This window comes from Carettochelys insculpta, chromosome 18 (assembly GCF_033958435.1).
Source record: "Carettochelys insculpta isolate YL-2023 chromosome 18, ASM3395843v1, whole genome shotgun sequence".
In the NCBI taxonomy this organism is placed as follows: Eukaryota; Metazoa; Chordata; order Testudines; family Carettochelyidae; genus Carettochelys; species Carettochelys insculpta.
The window spans coordinates 3521637-3541889 of NC_134154.1; the positions used below are offsets into that span (position 1 = coordinate 3521637).

The 20253-nt window shown below is 45.8% G+C and overlaps 1 protein-coding gene and 1 long non-coding RNA gene across 6 annotated transcripts in view; one reads left to right on the forward strand and one right to left on the reverse strand.

The window, feature by feature from the left end:
- LOC142022803 (uncharacterized) overlaps positions 1 to 20221 on the forward strand; it is a 35026-nt gene extending 14805 nt beyond the window's left edge. The window contains exons 1-6 of one of the 2 annotated variants that reach the window (XR_012648046.1): positions 6317 to 6448; positions 8793 to 8891; positions 10545 to 10646; positions 16609 to 16713; positions 17312 to 17360; positions 19995 to 20221. This is a non-coding gene — a long non-coding RNA (uncharacterized LOC142022803). Of the gene's footprint in view, positions 1 to 6316; positions 6449 to 8792; positions 8892 to 10544; positions 10647 to 16608; positions 16714 to 17311; positions 17361 to 19994 lie in introns of those variants that run through there. The other variant, XR_012648047.1, reaches the window with a different exon arrangement.
- The window catches only part of BCR (BCR activator of RhoGEF and GTPase), a 112880-nt gene that overhangs the window by 6009 nt on the left and 86618 nt on the right, over positions 1 to 20253 (reverse strand). For 2 of the 4 annotated variants that reach the window (XM_075013029.1, XM_075013030.1), the window contains 11 exons: positions 20084 to 20159; positions 19290 to 19394; positions 16979 to 17053; positions 15862 to 15959; positions 15043 to 15174; positions 6367 to 6426; positions 6106 to 6215; positions 4488 to 4627; positions 3109 to 3243; positions 2418 to 2523; positions 456 to 618 (listed from right to left, as the gene is read on the reverse strand). In XM_075013029.1, coding sequence (XP_074869130.1) covers positions 456 to 618; positions 2418 to 2523; positions 3109 to 3243; positions 4488 to 4627; positions 6106 to 6215; positions 6367 to 6426; positions 15043 to 15174; positions 15862 to 15959; positions 16979 to 17053; positions 19290 to 19394; positions 20084 to 20159 — 1200 coding nt within the window. Of the gene's footprint in view, positions 1 to 455; positions 619 to 2417; positions 2524 to 3108; positions 3244 to 4487; positions 4628 to 6105; positions 6216 to 6366; positions 6427 to 8833; positions 9231 to 15042; positions 15175 to 15861; positions 15960 to 16978; positions 17054 to 19289; positions 19395 to 20083; positions 20160 to 20253 lie in introns of those variants that run through there. The other 2 variants (XM_075013031.1, XM_075013032.1) reach the window with 2 other exon arrangements.

Sequence of the window (20253 nt, forward strand, 5' to 3'; positions counted from 1 at the left end):
TACAGAGCTGTGATGCAGCTCACATGGTTGCACCGAAATATGCATGATGGCAACTAAGTCAGTGCGGATATATGCTGAACTCAGCACACACTGCCAGAGTTGTTTTACCGATGGTGTTGAGCCTACCATGTTTGAAAGTTGCTCGAGAGGTGAACCCTATGGCTTGTTAGTGGGATAATTTATAGCACTGATTTTGGTAGCACAATCTTTTAAAAATAATTCTTGTTCACACCAGACACACTGTTCTAGATAAACAGTGCTGGAAGACCTGAAGGAGAGCTCTGTGTAGCTCAAACCTTGTCTCTTTCACAAACAGAGGTTGGTCCAATAAAAGATATTACATCACCCGCCTTGGAAAACAACCATCAAACATGGTTCTGCGAAAGCATTTTGGAATGACTGCTGGTAGCGCAGAAGCTGTCTGTATCAGATGAATTAAAATATTATCCTTTTACCTGGGACATGACTTCTAGTGACCAGCTATCTGTCATGGTTATCGGCTGGGTTGGGTTAGCAGGAATCTTACTGTCCTTCTCAGAGGGTCTGAGAAGTGTTGGTCCAAAGACAGTTGCCAGGTTGTGCAGGGACATCTTGTTGATGCTTTCTCTCTCAGCAACTCTAAGCAAAAACCAACAAAACATTCTGTGACTCAGAAATATTAAGCAACTTTATTTTAAACTTTTAAAAGGCTTTAGATCCAATAAGCAATTATACTTACTCATGTCTCATTCACAGATTATAAGGTCAGAAGGGACCACTGTGATGATCTACGCCAGGGCAGCCAAGACCTGGCTTTCAGGCCACATCCAGCCTGCCAAGCCTTTTAATTCAGCTCACCGCCCACCCCTGTGGCATGGAGCAGGGCCAGTCAAAGCAGCTGACTGCTCACTGTGCTGTGGAGAACACAGGAGGGCTTTGCAGATGTCCCTGCCACCAGCAAAATCTCAGCTCCTATAGGCTGCAAATCAGGGGCAAACTGGAACTGAGAGATTTTGCTGCAGGCAGGGACAGTGTGCACAGTCCTCCCCCTGCAGCGGAGATCTTTTTAGATTCTGGGGCTGCTGGCCGTTAGGGAAGGCTGTCTGAGTGTGCTGCTGGCCAAGAGCTCCTTAGGTAAGCGCCTCCTGGCCACAGAGCCTGCTTCTGGCACTCCACCCTCTCCTATATCCCAACTCCCTCCCAGACCCTTCACCCTCTACTATACCCATCCCAGCTCAGAATCCTCTCCTACACCCATACCCCTCCCGTACTCTGCATCCCAATCCCATGCCCTAGGTCACCACTCAAACCCCTGCACCCTACTGTCCCTACACCCCAGGTCACACTCAGCACTCAGACCCTGTACCTGCACCTGTCCCCTAGAGCAGAATCCTCTCCTGCACCCATAGCTCCTCCCAGATCCTGCATCCCAATACTCTATGCCAGGTCACCACCTCCTCCTTCACCCAAACTCTGTCAGAGTCTACACCCTCATTTTCACCCCACTCCCCTAATCCAAACTCCCTTCTGCATCCAACCTCCATAGAAAGTGCAGCCCCTGACCACTCACCAAAATCATGGAGTAGCCCCCCATCAAAAATTATTGTCCCCCATCTGATCTAGTCTGACCCCCTGTGTATCACTGACATTAGATTTTTCTCCAATTATTATTTATATTATAGTAGCACCTTGGGAGGATCAGTGCAGCTGGGAAGTGAATTCCATATGGGAGGCCCCATAGAGCAAGGAACAATCTCGTGCCAACACAAGATGTGGGGTTCAAATTCCTAAAAGACAGGTGGTGCTAAAGTGCAAATACCTGGTAAGACAAGGCCACAGGAAGAGCCCTTAAACAGAGTCAAGACTTATGATTTATCCCATCTACTGCATTTAGTTACTTAGTTCAGCTGCATGTGTGCTTTTTACGGAGATACGTGTGTGTTTTGGGAAGGGGTGTTTGCAGATCACATTTTCGCTAGGCCAGACTGAGATCTCTATCATCCCTTCGTTGGTTAAATTTATAACGGCTTCAGTAACAGTGAGTATGGAAAACAGTAGAGCCCTGCAGATCCATGGATGTGGATATCCATAGCTCAATTTGCGGCTATGGATGCAGATACAAATTTTGTATTTAGAATCCTGCTAATCTAAGCATATTCAATTTATATTCATGGGTATCCACATGTGCAGCTGTAGATATCTACCAGTCATTTTTGTGGATGTGGACACATTTTGTATTCATGCACAGTTTTAAACAGAAGACTTAAGAAATTTACCAAGACTATTTTACCTGCACTACTCAATACAGGAGCAAATTAAAATGAAAATCAATGAAGGTGCTCTTTGGGTGACAGCGCATCTTGAAAAGGAGTGGCTGGTCGCATGGCATCTGGAATTGATTTCCACACAAAATGCCTTTCTGAAGGTCTCTGCATTACCTTTTTAAATGGTCCAGAAGGAAAAGGAATGTCACGAGGTTGGGTTCTGGAAGTGAGAGCAGTAAGTTCAACATGCAGCTTTCCTTTGCAACAGGGTCTGAAAGTGCTATTGGAGGAGAGAAAAAAAATGAGAATGAGAGCTTTATTGAGTGTGACTACCTGACAAAATGTGGATATTGCTTAATTTGCTGTGATTACATTATGAAGACAAGAGGTTCAGAATTCAACCCAGGAAAAGTCTCATGGCCCCTCTTTATTCATTTATCTTGTTAGTTGATGATGAATCCTTTCCTGTATGCAGGAGACCACAAGTTCATTCCAGACCCAGAACACTAAGATGCTGCTCTTCTGGGTCAATACAGGAGTTTACAGCCCATCCCAAACAAGATCTATTTCCTTTTGTCCATCCTAGAACTGGAACTTTTCCATTCTTGCGGATCAGCAAAGCCAGTGCCCAAAATAAACCCTGCACAGTAAGGCCATACTTGGCCTCTCTTCCGAGAAACTCATGAGTCAGAGAAACAGCCCCATCTTCCTTGTCTAGTCTGTCATGGGGATTTTTTTCTAATATTATACATATTTTTCATATTAAGCAGTCCCCTTCCCTAAGGCCTCAGGACCAGTTTCCTAGAGAGGAACATGAGTAAAACACAGCACACAAAAGGTAGCAATGATTTCTTCTGTTACACACCAATGCCCTCAGCAAAGTTGGGGTACAGTTCATCTGTGAAGAGGGGTTCAGGCAGTTCTCTGAAGTATAATTTTAATGTCCCTGCAATGGCATTAACATCCATCTCGCTCATCATCACGGACACATCTTTGTTGTCTGTAAAAGAAAGTAGGGAGACATACAAGTACTGAAGCTGGTGGTCCTTCAGCCATTCTTATTCTTCTCTTTTTGGTTCCCTTTGTGCATCCTTTATTCATCTTCTCTCCCTACCCAAAGAACCGAGTCCTCCATGTACATTATCCCACTGCTGCTTAATAGACAGTAATACAATGTGGCCAACTTGCAGCTAGACCCACCAGTACACACAGGAAAACAAATTCCTGGATCCAACACCCAGAGAAGTGAATGGGAACATTTCCATTGGCTTCAATGAGACCCAGAGCAAGCCCCACATGAGGGTAAGCCAAAATCAGATAAATGTTTTCCTTTTCCCTAATAATATGTCTAATAACTAATTACAGCCATGTCCCCATCTGGAAGTCTCTAGTACAATAAACTCAGAAGCCACCTCAGCCTCTGCCAATGAAGCTGAGTTCAAGAGACAAAAATCAAGCAGTTTCGGTCAGAAATGTACATTTTTGTTAAACCCCTCCAGTCACCAAAAAGTGCCTTTTTATTATAGTCTTTTTAAAATGCAACCCCTCCTCCATGCTGTTAGAAACCCAGAATCCAGGCAAGGATGTTCTTTAAAACACAACAAAAACACAGACCCCTTTTGCATCCAAGAGCCTGGAAGTGCTTTACAGAGCTCCACAAGTACCATGAGCATTCTGTTTTACAGAGAGTCACACTGAAGGATAGAGACATCTGTGTTTATGGGAAGTAACACGAACTAATGGACAGCACTGGCAAGAAAACCCAGGAGTCTAGACCCCCGGTCACATTCCAAAAACCAGAATTTTCTATTTTTCCAGCCCCCTTTTTTTAAGTGGCATAAATGATGTTCATGTTGCTCGTGCTCTTTCAAAACAAGAGTCTCAAACAACCACAAGGACTTCCTATTAATCCAGAGTTCTCACTGATGCTGTGGAAAATAAGACTGTCAATTGCTCCCATTTCCCCTGAAAGTATCTGTGATTTACCGTGGCACAGCAAGGCATGCAAAACTGTCATTTGAAGGAGGCAGGGAAGACTAATCAGCACATTTCTCAATTCCGATGAATACCTTGGGTTAACCTCTGTAAGTGGAGGTCACTAATAAAACACACAGCTCTGGTCAGAGGATACTCCTTGCACCAGGGGTCTCTCCCTCAGCGACATGAGATTAAAAAAGCTCAGTAACTCGAAAGGGCATTCATGAGAGCATAGCACAAAGAAAAACCTCAGGAGCAAATACTTACTGACATCAAAGGCAGCTTTCAAAGCTTGGATATCAGTTGCAACCCCAGAGACACGGTAGATGCCCACCTCCTCCATTCCACGTCGCTCTATCTCCTCCACGCACTGGCGCACAATGTAAGGCACCTTTGATCTCTCTCTCCTTGAGAAAAACATGAAGAAGAGTTCAGAACAGCACAAGCAGAGAAAACATGGTGACCAGAGTTAGATAAGGCACTGGATAAAACTGGGGGAGTAAAAGGAGCTCCAGGCCATGATTTTTCAAGTGAGCACTTACCGTATGAAAATCCACCCCTTTAAAAGTGTCTTAAATGGGGCACCCAAAAATGACTGGAAACACTTTATGTCTCTAGTCACTTAAGTGTTAGGAGGTGCAGACTAGCACCATGGTAAGGGTGAAACCTTGCTCCATGTTACACCAAATCAAATAGGTTCACAAAAATACTGACCTTGTATCAGCACCCTTTTTCTAGTTCAGAACTGTTAGGAAGAAAAGCCATTTAGGAAATTCTGGGAAAACCCTCCTTTTTGGGAGCTCTGCTCTGCTATAAAAATGGCAGAGGATACTGGTTATTCCGAGCACATTATCCCAGTCTCAAGGGCCTAGAGTTGAGCACTGTCAGAGCTGGTGTCCTCTAAAGCAAGACTACACTCAAACAGTGACACACCCTGTGCCCTGGGACAGCAAAAGGCCCATGCACTATACAAGCCCTACTTTAGCCATATTGCGTGGACCCTGAGCTGGTCCATTTCACAGGGGGTGAATTTACTCTGGTTTAGGGAAAATTAACAGCTAATTCCCCTGAGAGCTCATCTGTTTTCTGCAATAGCAAGGCTCAGATACATCACATCACAGCTGGAGTCTCATGGTCATGTGAAAACTGTCCATAGAGAACTTGTTTTTTTTTTTCTGAGAACCTGCTTTTAATTTCTGCTTTGGCAAAAAGGTTATGAACTACTGGCTCATCTCTGCAAATTCAGTCCCACAAAAACTCTGCTGTGGATGAGCTGCAGCCTTTTGGAGAAATACATTTGGTGATCTTGCAACACCAGCAGGTCACTAGAGGATTTCTATGCAACTCTTGGACAAACAGCAGTCATACTGCTATCAAGTTAGTAGTAAGTCCATGGGGAGGAAGTAGCTGGTCTTCTAAATTCCATAACATGAGCAAACAGGTTTCTTCTGGCAAACGATTCATGACAAAAGATCAGGGTTTAAAATAATACAAATTGCTCCACAGAGCTTGAACATTTCCTAGTATGGAAAGGAAATGCTGCAGCTTTGGAAATCGGTAACCAAGTCAGCGAACTACAAAGGAAAAGGGTCAGGCTGTTTCCGGAACACAGCAGAGTGAAAGATGTTGATAGTAAACATGCTGGGTTTCCAAGCAAGAGTGTGTCTATGTGTTGCGGTCTTTCTGAAGCGTTATCCCATGCATGGGATGGAGCTGAGAGAACATGAAACGGCTCCTGCCTGCAGAAACTGGCCTGTGTGTTTACTACACAAGGGCAAGAAAGTGTCTGCATACGTCCATCACTGAGGGCTTAAGTAGGTGCAGCTCACTGGTCTACTGTGTTTTATTTTTGAACAGTGGAGAAAAACATGACCCAACAACTCACTTGGTGACCATGGCTATCTTGACTCCAAAGACCCCGGTTTGTTTGCGAGATGGCATTCTTTTCAGACTAAACTCCCGGCTGGTAAATTTCACTGACAGCTTCACTTCAACCTGCAAGGACATTAGTTGGTATTTGTCAGGCAATGATTTACCGTTTTTTTTTTGTTTTTTTTTTAATTTTACCAGAAAGACCAGAGAGAATAAATCTGATGCACAAGGTCAGGAGACAAAGCAATGCCAGCAGTTCTTACTCTGGACTTACCCCATTCATTGAGATGACTGTGCGTTGCCAATCTTTATCCTGTAACACCTGTGGATCCAGCTGAAAAACACATAAGTTACCTGTGAGTTAGAATTTAGTTCAGAGACTAAATCAGCCAGTTAGAAAAATCTGTACAAATCCACCTGGCAGTGCCCTCCCCACTTACTCCCATTTCCACAGGAGAATCTGAAAAGCCATGAGTTTCATTCATGCAGTGTGCTGCACTCAGTGCAGGGCTGGGTGTGGATCACAAGCATACAGAAATCCCAGTGTCAAATGTGCAATATCACTAAACAACAAGGGAAACCTCAGGGAGTGATGCTCTTCTGAAGCCAGTGAGCACATCTCTGATAGCAAAGGCGGCTTCCCTGAGTGCCACAGTCAGAGTTAACAGACAGAAGATCATCCCATCCCAGGGAATCAGGATGACAAAAGGGGAGAGCAGATTTTCTAAAAGGAAAGAGCTCAGACCTAAAATGCAAGCAGGGCTTGTTCCTCTTGGAAAAAAACAGGCTGACCAAGCTGCAAGTCCCAAGCCCAACTGATGGCACCAGTTTGGTCCATAATAATACAGCTCAGAGTATTTTAACATTTATTTCCAAATGTTAGGAGTAAGACAATTAAGAAAAGGAATTAGGGAATATATGATTCCCAGTTCCTTCCTGTTCTGAATACACAGCATACAGAAACACACATACTGTGTTTGCTGGTCTGTCTCTCTTTATTTTAGCTGCACAAGCCTTTTCTGTGGCTGCAGCTCCACAGGCCTGGCTACATAAGGTTTAAATACTGGGCTACTTAACATCAGAATTTTTTGAACTTCTTTTTCAACTTCTGCTAGTGAAACAGTTACCAGGGACACGGAATAGATATTAATACACATCTGTTCCAACCATCAGTAACTGTTAGTGATTAGTAATTTATCACATCTTCAGTAATAATCATCTTACTTCTATCACCAAGACACTTCCTGCCTGATCCAGCAAAGTTCTCACAACCCACCCCCATAAGAGTATCCGAGTACCTTACACATGTATTGAAGTGAACACAAGTACTCTATATATCAAGCTCTCTCTTTCTCTCCTTCTCAAATGCAAGCCAGGGGCTAAATGCTACAATCTGGTTAAGAGCAGAATTTGCATCACAATTTCCCAGGGACAGGCAAGGCTGAAGTACTGTGGAGTCACAATTTGCAGGCCCAGGATCAAGCGAGAAGTGGGGATTGAGAGAGTGGTTTGCTTGCATCTGTTAAGCTTTTCTAGCACTGGAGTTTTGGGATGATTTCCAAAAGGATCCAGTTCTCCTAGGCCCAAAAGACACAACAACCCCATGTTGGGTCTCAGAGTGAGAGAAGGAAGGGGGGATATAGGGTGATCCAGGAGGACTTACACATTCCAGCTAAAGAAATTAAGCACATACAGACAATGCTCAGAAACAAACTACACACTGCATGAAGCAAGAAGAGTTGAATGGGAAAGCAGCCCAGAGATCACAGGCAGAGGTGGATATAGTTCCTTACTCTGGCCCGCGCTATTCTTTTTCACTTCACCTCCAACACAAAGGGAGAAAATACACCTGAAACTGACAGTCCTGTTGCTGCAAAACTGCTGATCAGAACTATGCTCAAATGAAATCCTGGGTCTCTGTTTCTAGGCGGATTTAATTTCTTTCAAAAGGAACATTATGAAGTTTGGGAACCAGCTTGTCACGATAACGGAAAGGCAGTTTGAACACAGAGCTATTCCCAGCTATTAGAACTGAGAACACAAATCTCTGTGATTACTGACATGGCTTTGCCATATTAGTCTATGCAAGGCACAAACCTTTCACCTTGAGACGCACAGGCTCACAGGCACCTTCATACATGTATGAAAAGGAATTTAATAACTGAGGCTGGGTCTACACTGGCACTTCACTGGGCTGCAACTCTCCGACTCAGATGTGAAAATCATCTCCCCTCCCTCCTATCCCTGAGCATAAGTTACGAGGCTATCAAGTGCCAGGTAAACTAGGCTACCAGTGCTGGCAGCCGTGCTTCTAGCACTGTTAGCTACCCACCTCACAGATGTGGTTTACCTGGAGTGCTGGGAGAGCTCTCTGTCAGCCCTCCTGTGGTGGCCACGCTGCCGCATTAAAGCACTCCCACAGCAGATCTTTATGCTTTATAGCGCAGACAAAGTCTAACGCTAGTCCTGCACCCCAGCCACCCTCTCCACCCCCCGTAAAACAGAACTGGCATCTCACTGCACCATGGAGGAGGAAGAGAAGACTAGCACAGGTGATGCACTCCAGTCTTCTCTCAGTGTATTCAGCCTCTCCCTTTCCTAATCTCCCCTTCTACCTATCGACACACAGAGAAAAACGCTGCCCTCAGTTACACATATGAAACTGCAGAGATATGAGCGTCGCCTTCTTGTCTGTTTCAGAGACCCCAGAGAAAGAGAGGACCAGGAAGAGTCAAGCCAACCTTTTCTCTGCGCACTTTGTTACGGACATGAGTCCAAAGGGTGCTGCTGCTGGCACACGTACGTTTCCCTGTCGAATTCCCTTGGCTCCTGTAGGTGCAGCTGTGGTAGAAATACCTGAAGATCCCTTGCATCGTGTAGTTGGTAACCAACAGTTCCCACATTGTGGCTGCACTGAGGCCAGTTGTGCTGAGTTTGCTGTTACTTCAGCAGTCCCAGTCTCTACTCTTGGCCAAAAGGTTTTTGAGGAGACCTTTTCCGGAAGACCTGCCCCCTCCCGTCAGGCTGGCCAACGTCACTGCAAGGCAGCCACAATCTACATTGTTTCCCACCCACCCACACAAGAGTTTCCAGGCTGGAAAAATTTTGCAGCGTGAGAGGTTTCTTTCAACAAGCACATTCTTATTCTTGTTCCAGGCTCAGGAGGAAACCAGTTCTGAAAGGTCTGGTTTCCTCTGCAGTGCAACAGAGCCAGCCAACTGCAATGGCCTTTCACTACAGACACTGCTGATTGCTCATATGATTAATAAGGCTGAGGCTCTCTGACCAGGATGTATTCTTGCCCTGCACCTTACAGTGGTGGTCCATTCACAACCTAGAAGCAGCGGCTATGTTGCAGGACAGAGGGAAGGAGAGAAACTTGGGTGCTAGCACCAAATGGGCCTGGCCATTCCAAATTTTTACATGAGATGCTATAGGACAGGAACGGGACCAGCAGGCCCCAGTTAGCTTCCTCAGGTTATCAGGCACTCTTAGTCGGGTTCAGGCTCACAATTAGTAACTCATACCAGTCTGGGAAGATGAAGGCAAGTCAGCAGATGTTACAAAACACAGGCCAACTTCATTCTTCTTTGTCTCCAGAGCACATGCCATATGGCTTGTTAGGACCACCATTAACCTCAGGCAAGTATTCTTCAGAAGCAACAGCCAGAGAGTGAGCGAGCCTTGGTGCCTGCCGAAGGCTGATATTAGAGCTTCTGCTGGCCGTTCCTCCCTCTACTTGAACACATGCTCCCCCCATCCCTGAACTCTGGATGCTGGATTAGAAGAACTCCTCTGCTCCCTGACTCCAGACTGGAACTTTTCCAAACAGAACAGTGTGTACTCAATGGAGAGGAAGCTGGGGGGCAGGTGCATTTAAAATTCAAGTTTAGGTGGTAACTGCCATCCCTGTCTGTTTTAGAATCATAATAATTCACAAGGTTAGAGTGCACTGTTATGTAAAGTGCGACTGGGATAAACAAATTAAAAAAGGAGACCTGGGGGGAGAAAAAACATTTGGTGCTTCTGAGCAAGATAGGAAGATTGGCCGTAACACCACCAGACTGGGACCTGCTGAATTTCACAGCTGCCTGTTCCTCATAGTGGCCCACAAACATGAAATTCACAAATAAGCCAAGCAAATTCCTCTCTATAGCCTGCACAGACTGCAAAGGCATAAGCCAGCTCAGTTCAACAGGGATTTTTTCAGGAGGACCCCAGCCCAGGAGCAGCTGAGGAGCCTTGGCATCCATTTAAGTAAGAACGATGATGACAATGACAAGGAGAAAGAGAGGGAGGAAATTATGATGGAAACAGGAGCTGAGGGCACTTAGTACAGAGGCACACGGTGGAGAGATGGTGATACAGGTTGGTGGAGAAGGTAAACCAGGGACTAAGGAAAAAAAAGCTCTGGCCTGGCTCACCCCAACACAGAGCACATTGTCCTTTCAGAGACAGCACAGAGGAAAGATACAGAAAGGGAAAAGGAAGGAGGACCAGGAGAGGAGCCAACAGAAGGGGGAGATGGAAGACACATGAAACACTTCTTTTCAGGTTAGTGCATTTTATGTTATTTACTCATTCTCATCTCTCCCTTACTGAATTTCCGTGGCAGTTTCACACTCCAGCTGTTTCTAACCAATAGGGCCAATCTTCCTATCTTGCTCAGAAGCACCAAATGTGTATTGTCTGTGGCTAATTACTACTCAAAGCACTCAGTCCTGCCTGGACCCACAGATCTCAGAGCTCATCACTGACAGGTGACCCCTCCCCCCTTGCCCTTTAGGCACGACCCTTGGCTTTCTTCATTTCCACCCTTCTTTTCATTGCCAGGATGCTGTTCCGCATGGCCAAACTGACTACATTAGCTCCTGTGTGTAAAGACGTTTGGAGATGGATTTTGGGGGCTGCAGCATCGGATTGTCAGTTTGCACAGAAAACATGTCTGTAGGTCTAAAAACAGAGAGAAAGGGAGATAGCCCCGTGCAATTCTACAAGCCTGTCCAGATAACAAAACAGATAAGGGTGCTGGTCTTTCATGGCATTGAAGCAAAACTGGTGCACCGCTATCAGAGCATCAAAATATTTGTGCTCTATGGTCACAGCCTCCTATCCATTCCAGCCCCTGATTCTTCAGTGCTGCTTGGGGAGGAGAGGATTGAGCTTGTTTGAACTGCTCATGCAGAGAGAATAACTTGTTCAGAACTGGTTTTAGAAGCGGATCATAGCGTCAGTTCATTCTTGCAGTCTATCCCAGGACTGGACATATTCGTGCTGACTTCCCTCATTCACCCAGATTCAGTCTCAGAAGAGTAAACAAAAGGCATCCATGTTAATCCTACAGAGCTAAAGAAAAAGGAAAGTCAGTCTGCCTGAGGCAGAAGGGCAAAATCAAGAGGGCAAAAGGACCCAATGGAGAGGAAAAAAGTCTGAGTAAAGCTGACAGACTTCATGTAACAAAATCAGGAGGTCCCTCCTCTGATAAAACAAAACAATATCCGGCCACTACTCCCCCCCATCCCTGTACTATGTGCACTAGAAGCACATCTTTTGTCTCCACTTCACTTATCAGTGCATCTGACACAGCAGGCAGGCCTGTCTGTGCATACACAGGTTGTTAGAGCTGCTCAGCTTGCTGCCCTTCCTAGGACATAGAAGAGAGACCCAAGGAGGGGGATTTTACTATTAGGCTCACAAGCAGCACACAGAGAATAAAGTTTTCAGACTTACACGATCTGGGGAAAATTTGGAGTCTACAAACAACAATAAAGCTCTTTCATGTGGCTGTAAAAGCAGCAAGTAAAACATTTCATAGGAATAGAACATATGAGCAGTGGAAGCCATTAAATTGCTGCCTATTCCTGGAAACCTCTACAATTTTCTGCACACATGGACCAATTTACAGCCTTCCTTCCTCCAGCATTATCTAACACTCAGAGCTAATAAACATTTCACAGCAAACCCAGTGCTGGGCTGCTAGACTCATTGTCTTTGTCTCTGCAATACAGAGTTTGGTGATTCACAAATCCCAGCAGTGGAAAGTCACAGATTAACAACAACAGCAAGAAGCTTATAATACCCAGTGGTTTTAAGCCAAAATAAAGATTTTCCTACTTTTTGCAATGGGAGGATGTGGGTGTGATCCTGCCTGTTCTGAGGCTAGGTTCTGCGAGCCTGTGGAAAAGCTCACGCCACTCCCATTCATTTCCAGAGAACGGATTCATCTTAATGGAGGGCAGACATTGACCACGATAATGACAGTACCAAAGCCCCAGAGATGCCAGAGGCTATCTAGTGAAAAACACAACTCAAACCAAAAGCCCCTGGAAAAGTCTTGAAAGAAAACAAATATTAAAAAATAGCAAAAGGAGCAATTGCTGACTTTGCTAGTGAGGTTTCCCACCTGTTTAGTCGCACAGTTGTTGTCACATTAGAAGTATTCCATGATTTTAAAAACGGGTGTCCAGTGACTTGTTAAAAAAAATCTGCCCTTAACATTTATCAACAAGGTCCCAACAGAGGGGTTATTTTAGGACACCCCCCCCCTTCTTTTTTTTTTTTTTTTTTTTAAAAGAAAAACTACACAATAGTTCTAATAAATAAATATGATGATGAGACAGAAGTTTCTGAGAAGTCAAGACAGGCTAAATTGGCGTAATTTCAGCTCTTCAGAGCTTGACAGGAATTAGAAAATAAACTCTGATAAAACATGCCAGGCAGGAGGTTGTTTCTATTTAGGGCTACTGGAGAAACCTAACAAAAACTGTATTAAAATATTTCCTTGGAAGCATTCCATTTTTGGGCAAAAAACCGATTTCATTTGTTTGTTTTCCTGATTGAAAATCTAGACTTTTAACCAAAAATAGCTGATTTTTCAATTATGAAAATGGAAACAATTTCACAAAAATATAATTTCTGTTAGTGTCTGTTACACCAAAATGCCACTTTTCATCCAAAATTTTTAGAGTTTTTTTTTTTTTTAAACCTGCTCTACCTGAAACTTTTGGAAAATCCAGTGTTTGGTGACCAGGGTGGGAAGTGGGGTGCAGTGATAAAAGCCCATCTAACAGCTTGGGGGCTGAAACTCTGCTGTTGTGTTGCTGCTAAGATCCATGCAAGTGCAGCAGCAGTCAGCACATCCACAAGGGAAGCAACCAGACCCTGTTAGCTTGAGTGTGCTATGCAGGAGACAGGGTGTGAGAGATAGCTTTGATTGGATCACATTCAATGAGTGGGACAGCCAAGATTTGAGCTATGCAGAGCTCCTCTTCAGTTCTGGGAAAGAGATGAGACAAGTGTAGGTCCATGCTTAAAATCCAGCACTACTGCAGTTGCACTGCAGTAACGCCTAAGTGAAGATGCTCCTATGCTAATGGGAGAGTTTCTCCCGTTGGTGTAGTAAATCCACCTCCGCAAGAGGCAGTAGCTGTGCCACCAGGAGAAGCTCTCCCATGAGCGTAGGAGCGTCTCCCTCTAGCAGAACACGGTCTAAACCTAGGAGGTGGGGAAGAGGCATTAAATCAATGTAACTATGTCACTTGAGAAGTGGATTTTTCATGCCCCACAGTGATGCAATTATACCAATATAAGCAATATGGAGCTGAGGCAAAGACCTGGCCTTAGAGTGTCGCAGCTAAATCCCAGACTGAACAGCTGGTTTAGCATAATTTAGCTCATTTTCTAGAGAACCACTCAACATGAAGTAGCCTGTTAATACTCCCATTTATCAATTTTACTATTTCATTTTTCCCCCAAATATTCCCCCAGGGATTTGGTTCAGTGACAAAGCTTTCCTTGACCACCACATGGCAGTCTGAGTACTGCGTGAATGTCTCATACAGCTCTTGTAGACACCAGTCTTGACTGGATCCACAAATGAATAAGGACTGCAACACCATACCCAGACTCAACCCCCTTCAAAAGACAAGGGCCAGGCTGCTACAATGACCATTCAGCTGTCCAAAAGAGCAGTACTGCAAGGAGGGGTGAGCACAGAGACAGAAATGGGAGAAGAGCATGGACAGGTATTTGATAGAGGGGCATAAGTATGCAGGATGCTCTACAGAACACATGGACAGGCAGCATACATGCCCTGAACCTCAGCAAATATCATAGTCAGTGCAACTGGCCAGGCATGTCACTGGGCATCACAAAATGAGAGAAGCGATTTGGAGGAGATGAGGGGATAATACAATGCATTCAACCTGCCCCCCCATCCAGAAACACCAGAGATCTTTGCCAGAACCGAAGGGCCAGAACCTTAGGCCTCCACCACACAATTTTCTGGGAGCATCAGCCCCTTCTTCTTCTAACCATTATCTCTCCACCCCTCTCTGGCACCTGCAAAACACACACTAATGCTACAAGCTGCTTTGCAATGAAGAAGAGGTCAAAGAGCCCATTTAAATCTCATACATACACCCCGTGGTCTTGGAAACAAAATTCTGAACTTGGCGGTGGTCAGAGGAACAGCTATGTCCTGCGCGGTTTTACCCTCACATCCATACACTCCCAGCATGAGCTTTAGGGCAGACAGCATTTCCTCTGGACGCATTTATGAGCGGACTGACAGAGGCCATTCCACGCCTTTCACATAAAGCCACCCCTCTCACTTTATCCTTCCCTCTGTAAAAAGAGCATACAGGCCTCAGTGACTTTGAGCTATCATAACAAATTCTCCAGGGAGGATTTGAGACATGACAGAAGATGAAACCCCCAATCCTCTCCAGCAATAACCCCTGCAGAACGGCACCATCGTTGGGGCAAGTGAAGTATGAAAAAGGTCAGTGTCATGTTTAACCTGCCAGCTGTGTCTCACAAAACCCCCAGTCTGTCTGCCTGACTTCCAGCATCTGGCACATCTTCCAACAGAGCCAAGGGAGCTCCAGGATTTTAAAGCTCCGCCGTTTAGCCTAGTGCAGGGCTTAGAAGTGGAAAAGGGCAGCCCTACCTGGATCTGGCCTTTCCCCATGATTCGATCCATGATCTCGCCATCTTCTTTGGTGAGCTTGGTCTTGTTATAGCATTTTTCATAGCACAGAATCCGCAGGGTCTGCGAGCCTTCCAGCTCGATCTCAAACTCCTGCAGCAAAGGGAAGGTGAAGAGCAGCAATTAATTATCAGACAGAGTGAGTCTTCTGGGTATTTGACTTTGTCCAGCCTCACTGAAAACAAGCACAAGGGACCACACAAAGGACTGACAGAGATCTCTCACCTAACAGAATGGGTCTTAGAGAGCAGTTGAGCTGAACAGTGCTTAGTCCATCTGGGGGCACTTTGGAGATGAATATGAAAGATGCTTGGTCCCTTGGTCAAGTTTCAACATATTATAGTGAGGCACCATTAAAAGAAATAGATGGCCCCATATTTCTTGTGTTTAATTACACATTACTAGGTTTAAAATAAGCAAGATGCTGAAATCTTATAACTGTACACACCCCCTCAAAAATACTTCCTTTTTCAATGTATTTCCACAGATACTTTTACTTACACACACACACACGGCTGTACAACCAGCTGGGTGATCAAGCAAGGTACATCTGCTCCTGCCACTTCATCAGTGAGTCTCCGAGATTAAAATCTACCATGATAAGAACCCAGCAGAAATGACAGAAACCCCGCAGACCATGGTTTCAGATGTGAGAAGAGTTGAGTTCACACAGTACAGATTGCAAATCAAACAACCTCCTCATCTGTAAACTTTCTGCCTCAAGGAGGTAAACTAGGCCCAGCATGTCTAATGAATCACATGAAGCCTATCCGTACCCACCTCATTCCAATTGGGCTCTGTAGTGTCCCTGTAAACTCTGGTCTTAGCCTTGTTCACAAAATACCCAAAAGAATCCACCTCCAATGTGCAGTACAGGTCTGGAGGGGAGACACAGAACAGAGGATTTGTCAAGATTACTATAACTTTCTTCTTTGCTTTCTAGCTGCCCTCTCAGGCCTCTCTGCTCTGAGGCTCTGGGAAGCAGTGGAGCCACACCAGTGCAAACGCCCTAGTGCAGACAAAATGCGCTAGTGCGTGGCATGTATTACACCAGACAGTGCATCTTCACTGCAGGTTTCCATGTACATAGCGTGGGCATAAGTACATTGGTGTAACCACAGCAGCAGAAGTGTGCTCAGCATAGAGGCCTTTAATGCATCCTCCGTGGGACTGGCACCCACTGATGATAGAGTCCTCAATTCAGCTCAGAAGGTGTGTTTCTGTCACTTAGCAGAAAGGGCACTTGGCCTCCTCTTTCCTTAGATTTGTTTGTGTGTGTGGTTACACAGAGACAAGTGCATGCACCCTGGAAGTTAGCTCCACTGCAATGCTTAGCCAGGCCCACAGAAAGACCCCAGACATCAATGAACATTAAATTAGGATCTTCCTTCATTATCTTAGCTGCTGCAGAAAGCGTGTGTATTTTAACAAGGACTCTCTCCCCACCCCAAGTGCTGCTCAGCTTTGCCTCCTACTTGATCCTCCAGTGAACCCAGTGTTTATTATATCACTTGCTTCTTACAATAGATGCTGTTACTGTGATGTTGGAGACTGGGCCCTGAGGTTTCACTCAAACAGAGTTGGAAAATGGATAATGAAGGACCAAGAGCTGATTTATGCATAAACTATTGGGTAAGCAGCTAATATGGTAAGTAAAGTGACAGAAAACAGATTCAGAGTGAAACAATTTGTATTGGAGCCTGATCTGAGAGCTTTTACCACCACAAGCAGCTAGTCAGCATCCCCTAAACCTACACTAACCCCAACTACCAGCCACCCAAACTGACTCCTCCCCAAGCCCTGCATCCCCCAGCTGAGGTCTCCATGCCCAGAGCTGCCATTTCTGTCCTCTGGCTCTGGCAGACTTCCACTCACATATCAGAGATTTGCAACTCACTTGTACTCTGCTTGAAGCCTGTGGCAGAATGAACAATGACGTTGAGGAATCCATAGAGTCCAGGCGATTCGTCATCTGCACAAAGACCCAAGAGATTTTAGTTCAGCGTCGCAGAGGTAGCAAAGGGAAGACACCGAAAGAAGATTTAGATCTCAGAGGCTGCCGGACAGAAGATGAGGCGGTGTTCAATTCCAGTAGCAGAAACATGAATTCTAGCCCAGTTTTTAGAAATTACTTGTAAATTGCTCCAGGTACTACCACCCCAGAGTCCTCCTGACAATTCTGGGGCTTTTACAATCACACTATTATTTTAAATTTTTTCTTCTTTCTTAGTGGTGCTGCAAAAGACCCAGACAAGAGAAGAAACCAACTGACTATGCAGGTAAAGTAGTGGAACTGACTATATACAAAGGACTGTCAACTGCACAGAAGGAAAACTCAGAATGATTTTTATGTATATTATAGCAACACCTGCCGTCCCAATGGAGATCAGGGACCCAATGAGCTCAGCACTCTACAGAATAAGAGAGCGTCGCTGCCTCAGAAAGCTTAGTTTAAATAGGTGACACACACAGGGACTGCAGAGGAATCGGGTAGAGAGCGGTGAAGGAATTTGCCCAAGGTTACCCATCAGTCAGTGACAGAACTGAGAAATCCCCTCAGTTTTTCTTCTCTCTCTGTGGCAGATTTTCTCTCTCTAATCTGTCAACAATATTGATCTAAGGTATCTGTCTCTTGTAACTACAGTAGGTAAAGCTTTTCAGACCAAAGTATGAGCTGTAAGTTTCTCGCAAGCCCTTTAAACACTGGCCTGGCATTAAAAAAAGAGTGTAAGGATTCACAGGACTGTGGCAGCTGACATTGCCACATCACCACCAGCATATCCGGCAGAGCTGCAACTCAGGATCACCGTGTCCCAGAAAGTACCACCCAAAGCAATCAGTGCAACAGCACCCTGCAGCCTTCTGATCAGCCCACAGTTACAATTTAACCTAGAAAGTGCTCCAAAAATGCAGAATTCTGGCTTGCTGCAGCTCTAGACTTCACCTCATGGTCTGATCTGCAGTCTCCAACTCCAGCCTGAAACTGACTCTTGCCTTCTGACTCTAGTCTGGTACCTACTCCTGACCCTTGCCTACTGATTTCAGTTCTTGAACCTCTGATACCTCCTGGCTAACTACCACCTTGTGGCCAATCTTGTCTCTATGACACCAGCCCAAGCAGCACACCCATTAGGCCCAAATCCCTACACTCCACTCTCTTACAGAGAAGACATATGATGCACAGTGACCCCCCACCACCACACTAACTGACATGCCTAATCCCACTGCAAACCTGCTCAGTGAGAACCAGCACAAACATGTTCCCAGCATCTCCAAGATTTTGCCTCCCTACATTGGATTCATTTCATGTTTTTGCTGCCTCCTTCACAGCAGCACCCGCCATTTCACTGTCAGTGCCCTCCCGGTCACACAGGCAGGCCAAAAATGTCAAGAGTCAGCTCAAAACCACAAATGCCTCTGGCTGATGAGGATGGAGAGCGCCCAAAAGAACAGAACTGCTCCCCTGCCACAAATATGCAAACTGAAAATCCTATACCTGTATCAGCCACAGTGAGGACTGTGGCTATTTCACGTCTTTTCCTCAAGTCCAGCACACTGAATTTAAAAGCCACATTCTAAAGCATCCATCAGTATGAAAACCCTACAGAAACCAGTGCTAGGCAGGTGGAGAGGCTGTGCTCCTGGCGGAAGGAGTGGGTGGGATTAGTGGCCAGGACTTCTGTGGGTACAATGGCTAGGGAGTTGGTGAAAGGAAGACAGGGGAAGGGACCTGAGTTCACTGAACAATGGGGGAAAGAAAAAGAAGCAATAACTGAAATAATATGACAATCCACCCAAAAATGATGGATAAGAGCATAAAGCCATGGGGGATGGGCAGGAATTGTATTGCAAGGCAGTATTTATATTGGGGGACTGACTCTGACTGACTCCAGAATCTCTGAGCAGACCCTCCCATCTCCGCTCCTCCCTTTGCCAGCTGCATCTTGTCTGTGCAGACCAAGCTTCTAGGGACAGAGACTTTACAATCAAACTCTTCCTCCAGGAAGTGTCTGCACCAGAGCTGGGTTGTTCAGGTTCTACCTGTAGTCAGAATGGGGATTGTTTTACAAGAGCATCCACTCACAGCCACCTGCAGGCCTCTGGCCTGAGAGAATGGTAAGAGGAAGACACACGGGATGTAAAGGCAAGGCAAGGGGTGGATGACGACTACAGCTGGTCCACTTGACAGCACCCACAACTGCTCTCACCTTCCTTATTGATGGTGAGGGGGATGTTGTGGACGGTCTGAAGCTTGACACAGGAGTTTGTCAGCATCTGGAGTTCCACGGATGTGAGCGAAAAACTTTTAAAGCCTGCCAAGGAAATTCAGAGAGGGGATGGTGTCTGCACAGGGCTCCACAGGCATGTCTCGATCCCAGGCAGGGGTACATGCACAAGCTCCCATTTGGCAGAAGAAAGTATTTCTGTGACTAGATGGAACCATGGCTCCAGCACACATGACACCCCCTCCCCCCACCCCGAGGCTTCAGCCAAGTACAAGGCCTCGCTTGTCCTAGGTACAATTTCTGCATCTTGTACACAGAACAAGGGACGCCCTTCTCCCCGACAGAGCCTTAGCCAACCCCATTCCAAAGATAAATCACACCCCTCAGGCAAAGCCCAGGGAACGGGTTGGGATTTTGCTGCCCCAGAAGACACTGGTTTTGCAGGTCAATGGGAGAAGTGACTCCATGGCTGAGAGCTCTCCGTGTGCCCCAGCTCCTTGACATTTATGTCTATGACTGGGAGCGAAACCACCTCCACTGGCCCCAGATGCAGCAACAAGGCCTGGGAAGAAAATGCATCTATGTTATCTCCTCCTCCTTGTGGCCAGGGGCCATTCCCCCTTTCTAACTTCTTGGAACAAGGGGGAGGATTGGACAATTCATTCCCTTACTCCTTCTCCTTGGCAGGGGGAAGAGCATATGCACTGAAGTTACCCAGCTGGATGGTCTCTGGAGTGTCCTAGGAAAAGGGCTCTGACCGGCCAAGGGACACTCACATTTCTTCTGCTGCTCCCGGATGTTCTCTCTCCACTCTGCCCGCTCGTAGTCTGACGAGATGAGGAACGTGTAACTCTGTGCAGGAAGAGTCAGGGGAACAAGGAACATTAGTCTGAACTACCACCTGGCACGGTGAACTCCCCCAGCTGTGCGCCTTCAGCACCAACCA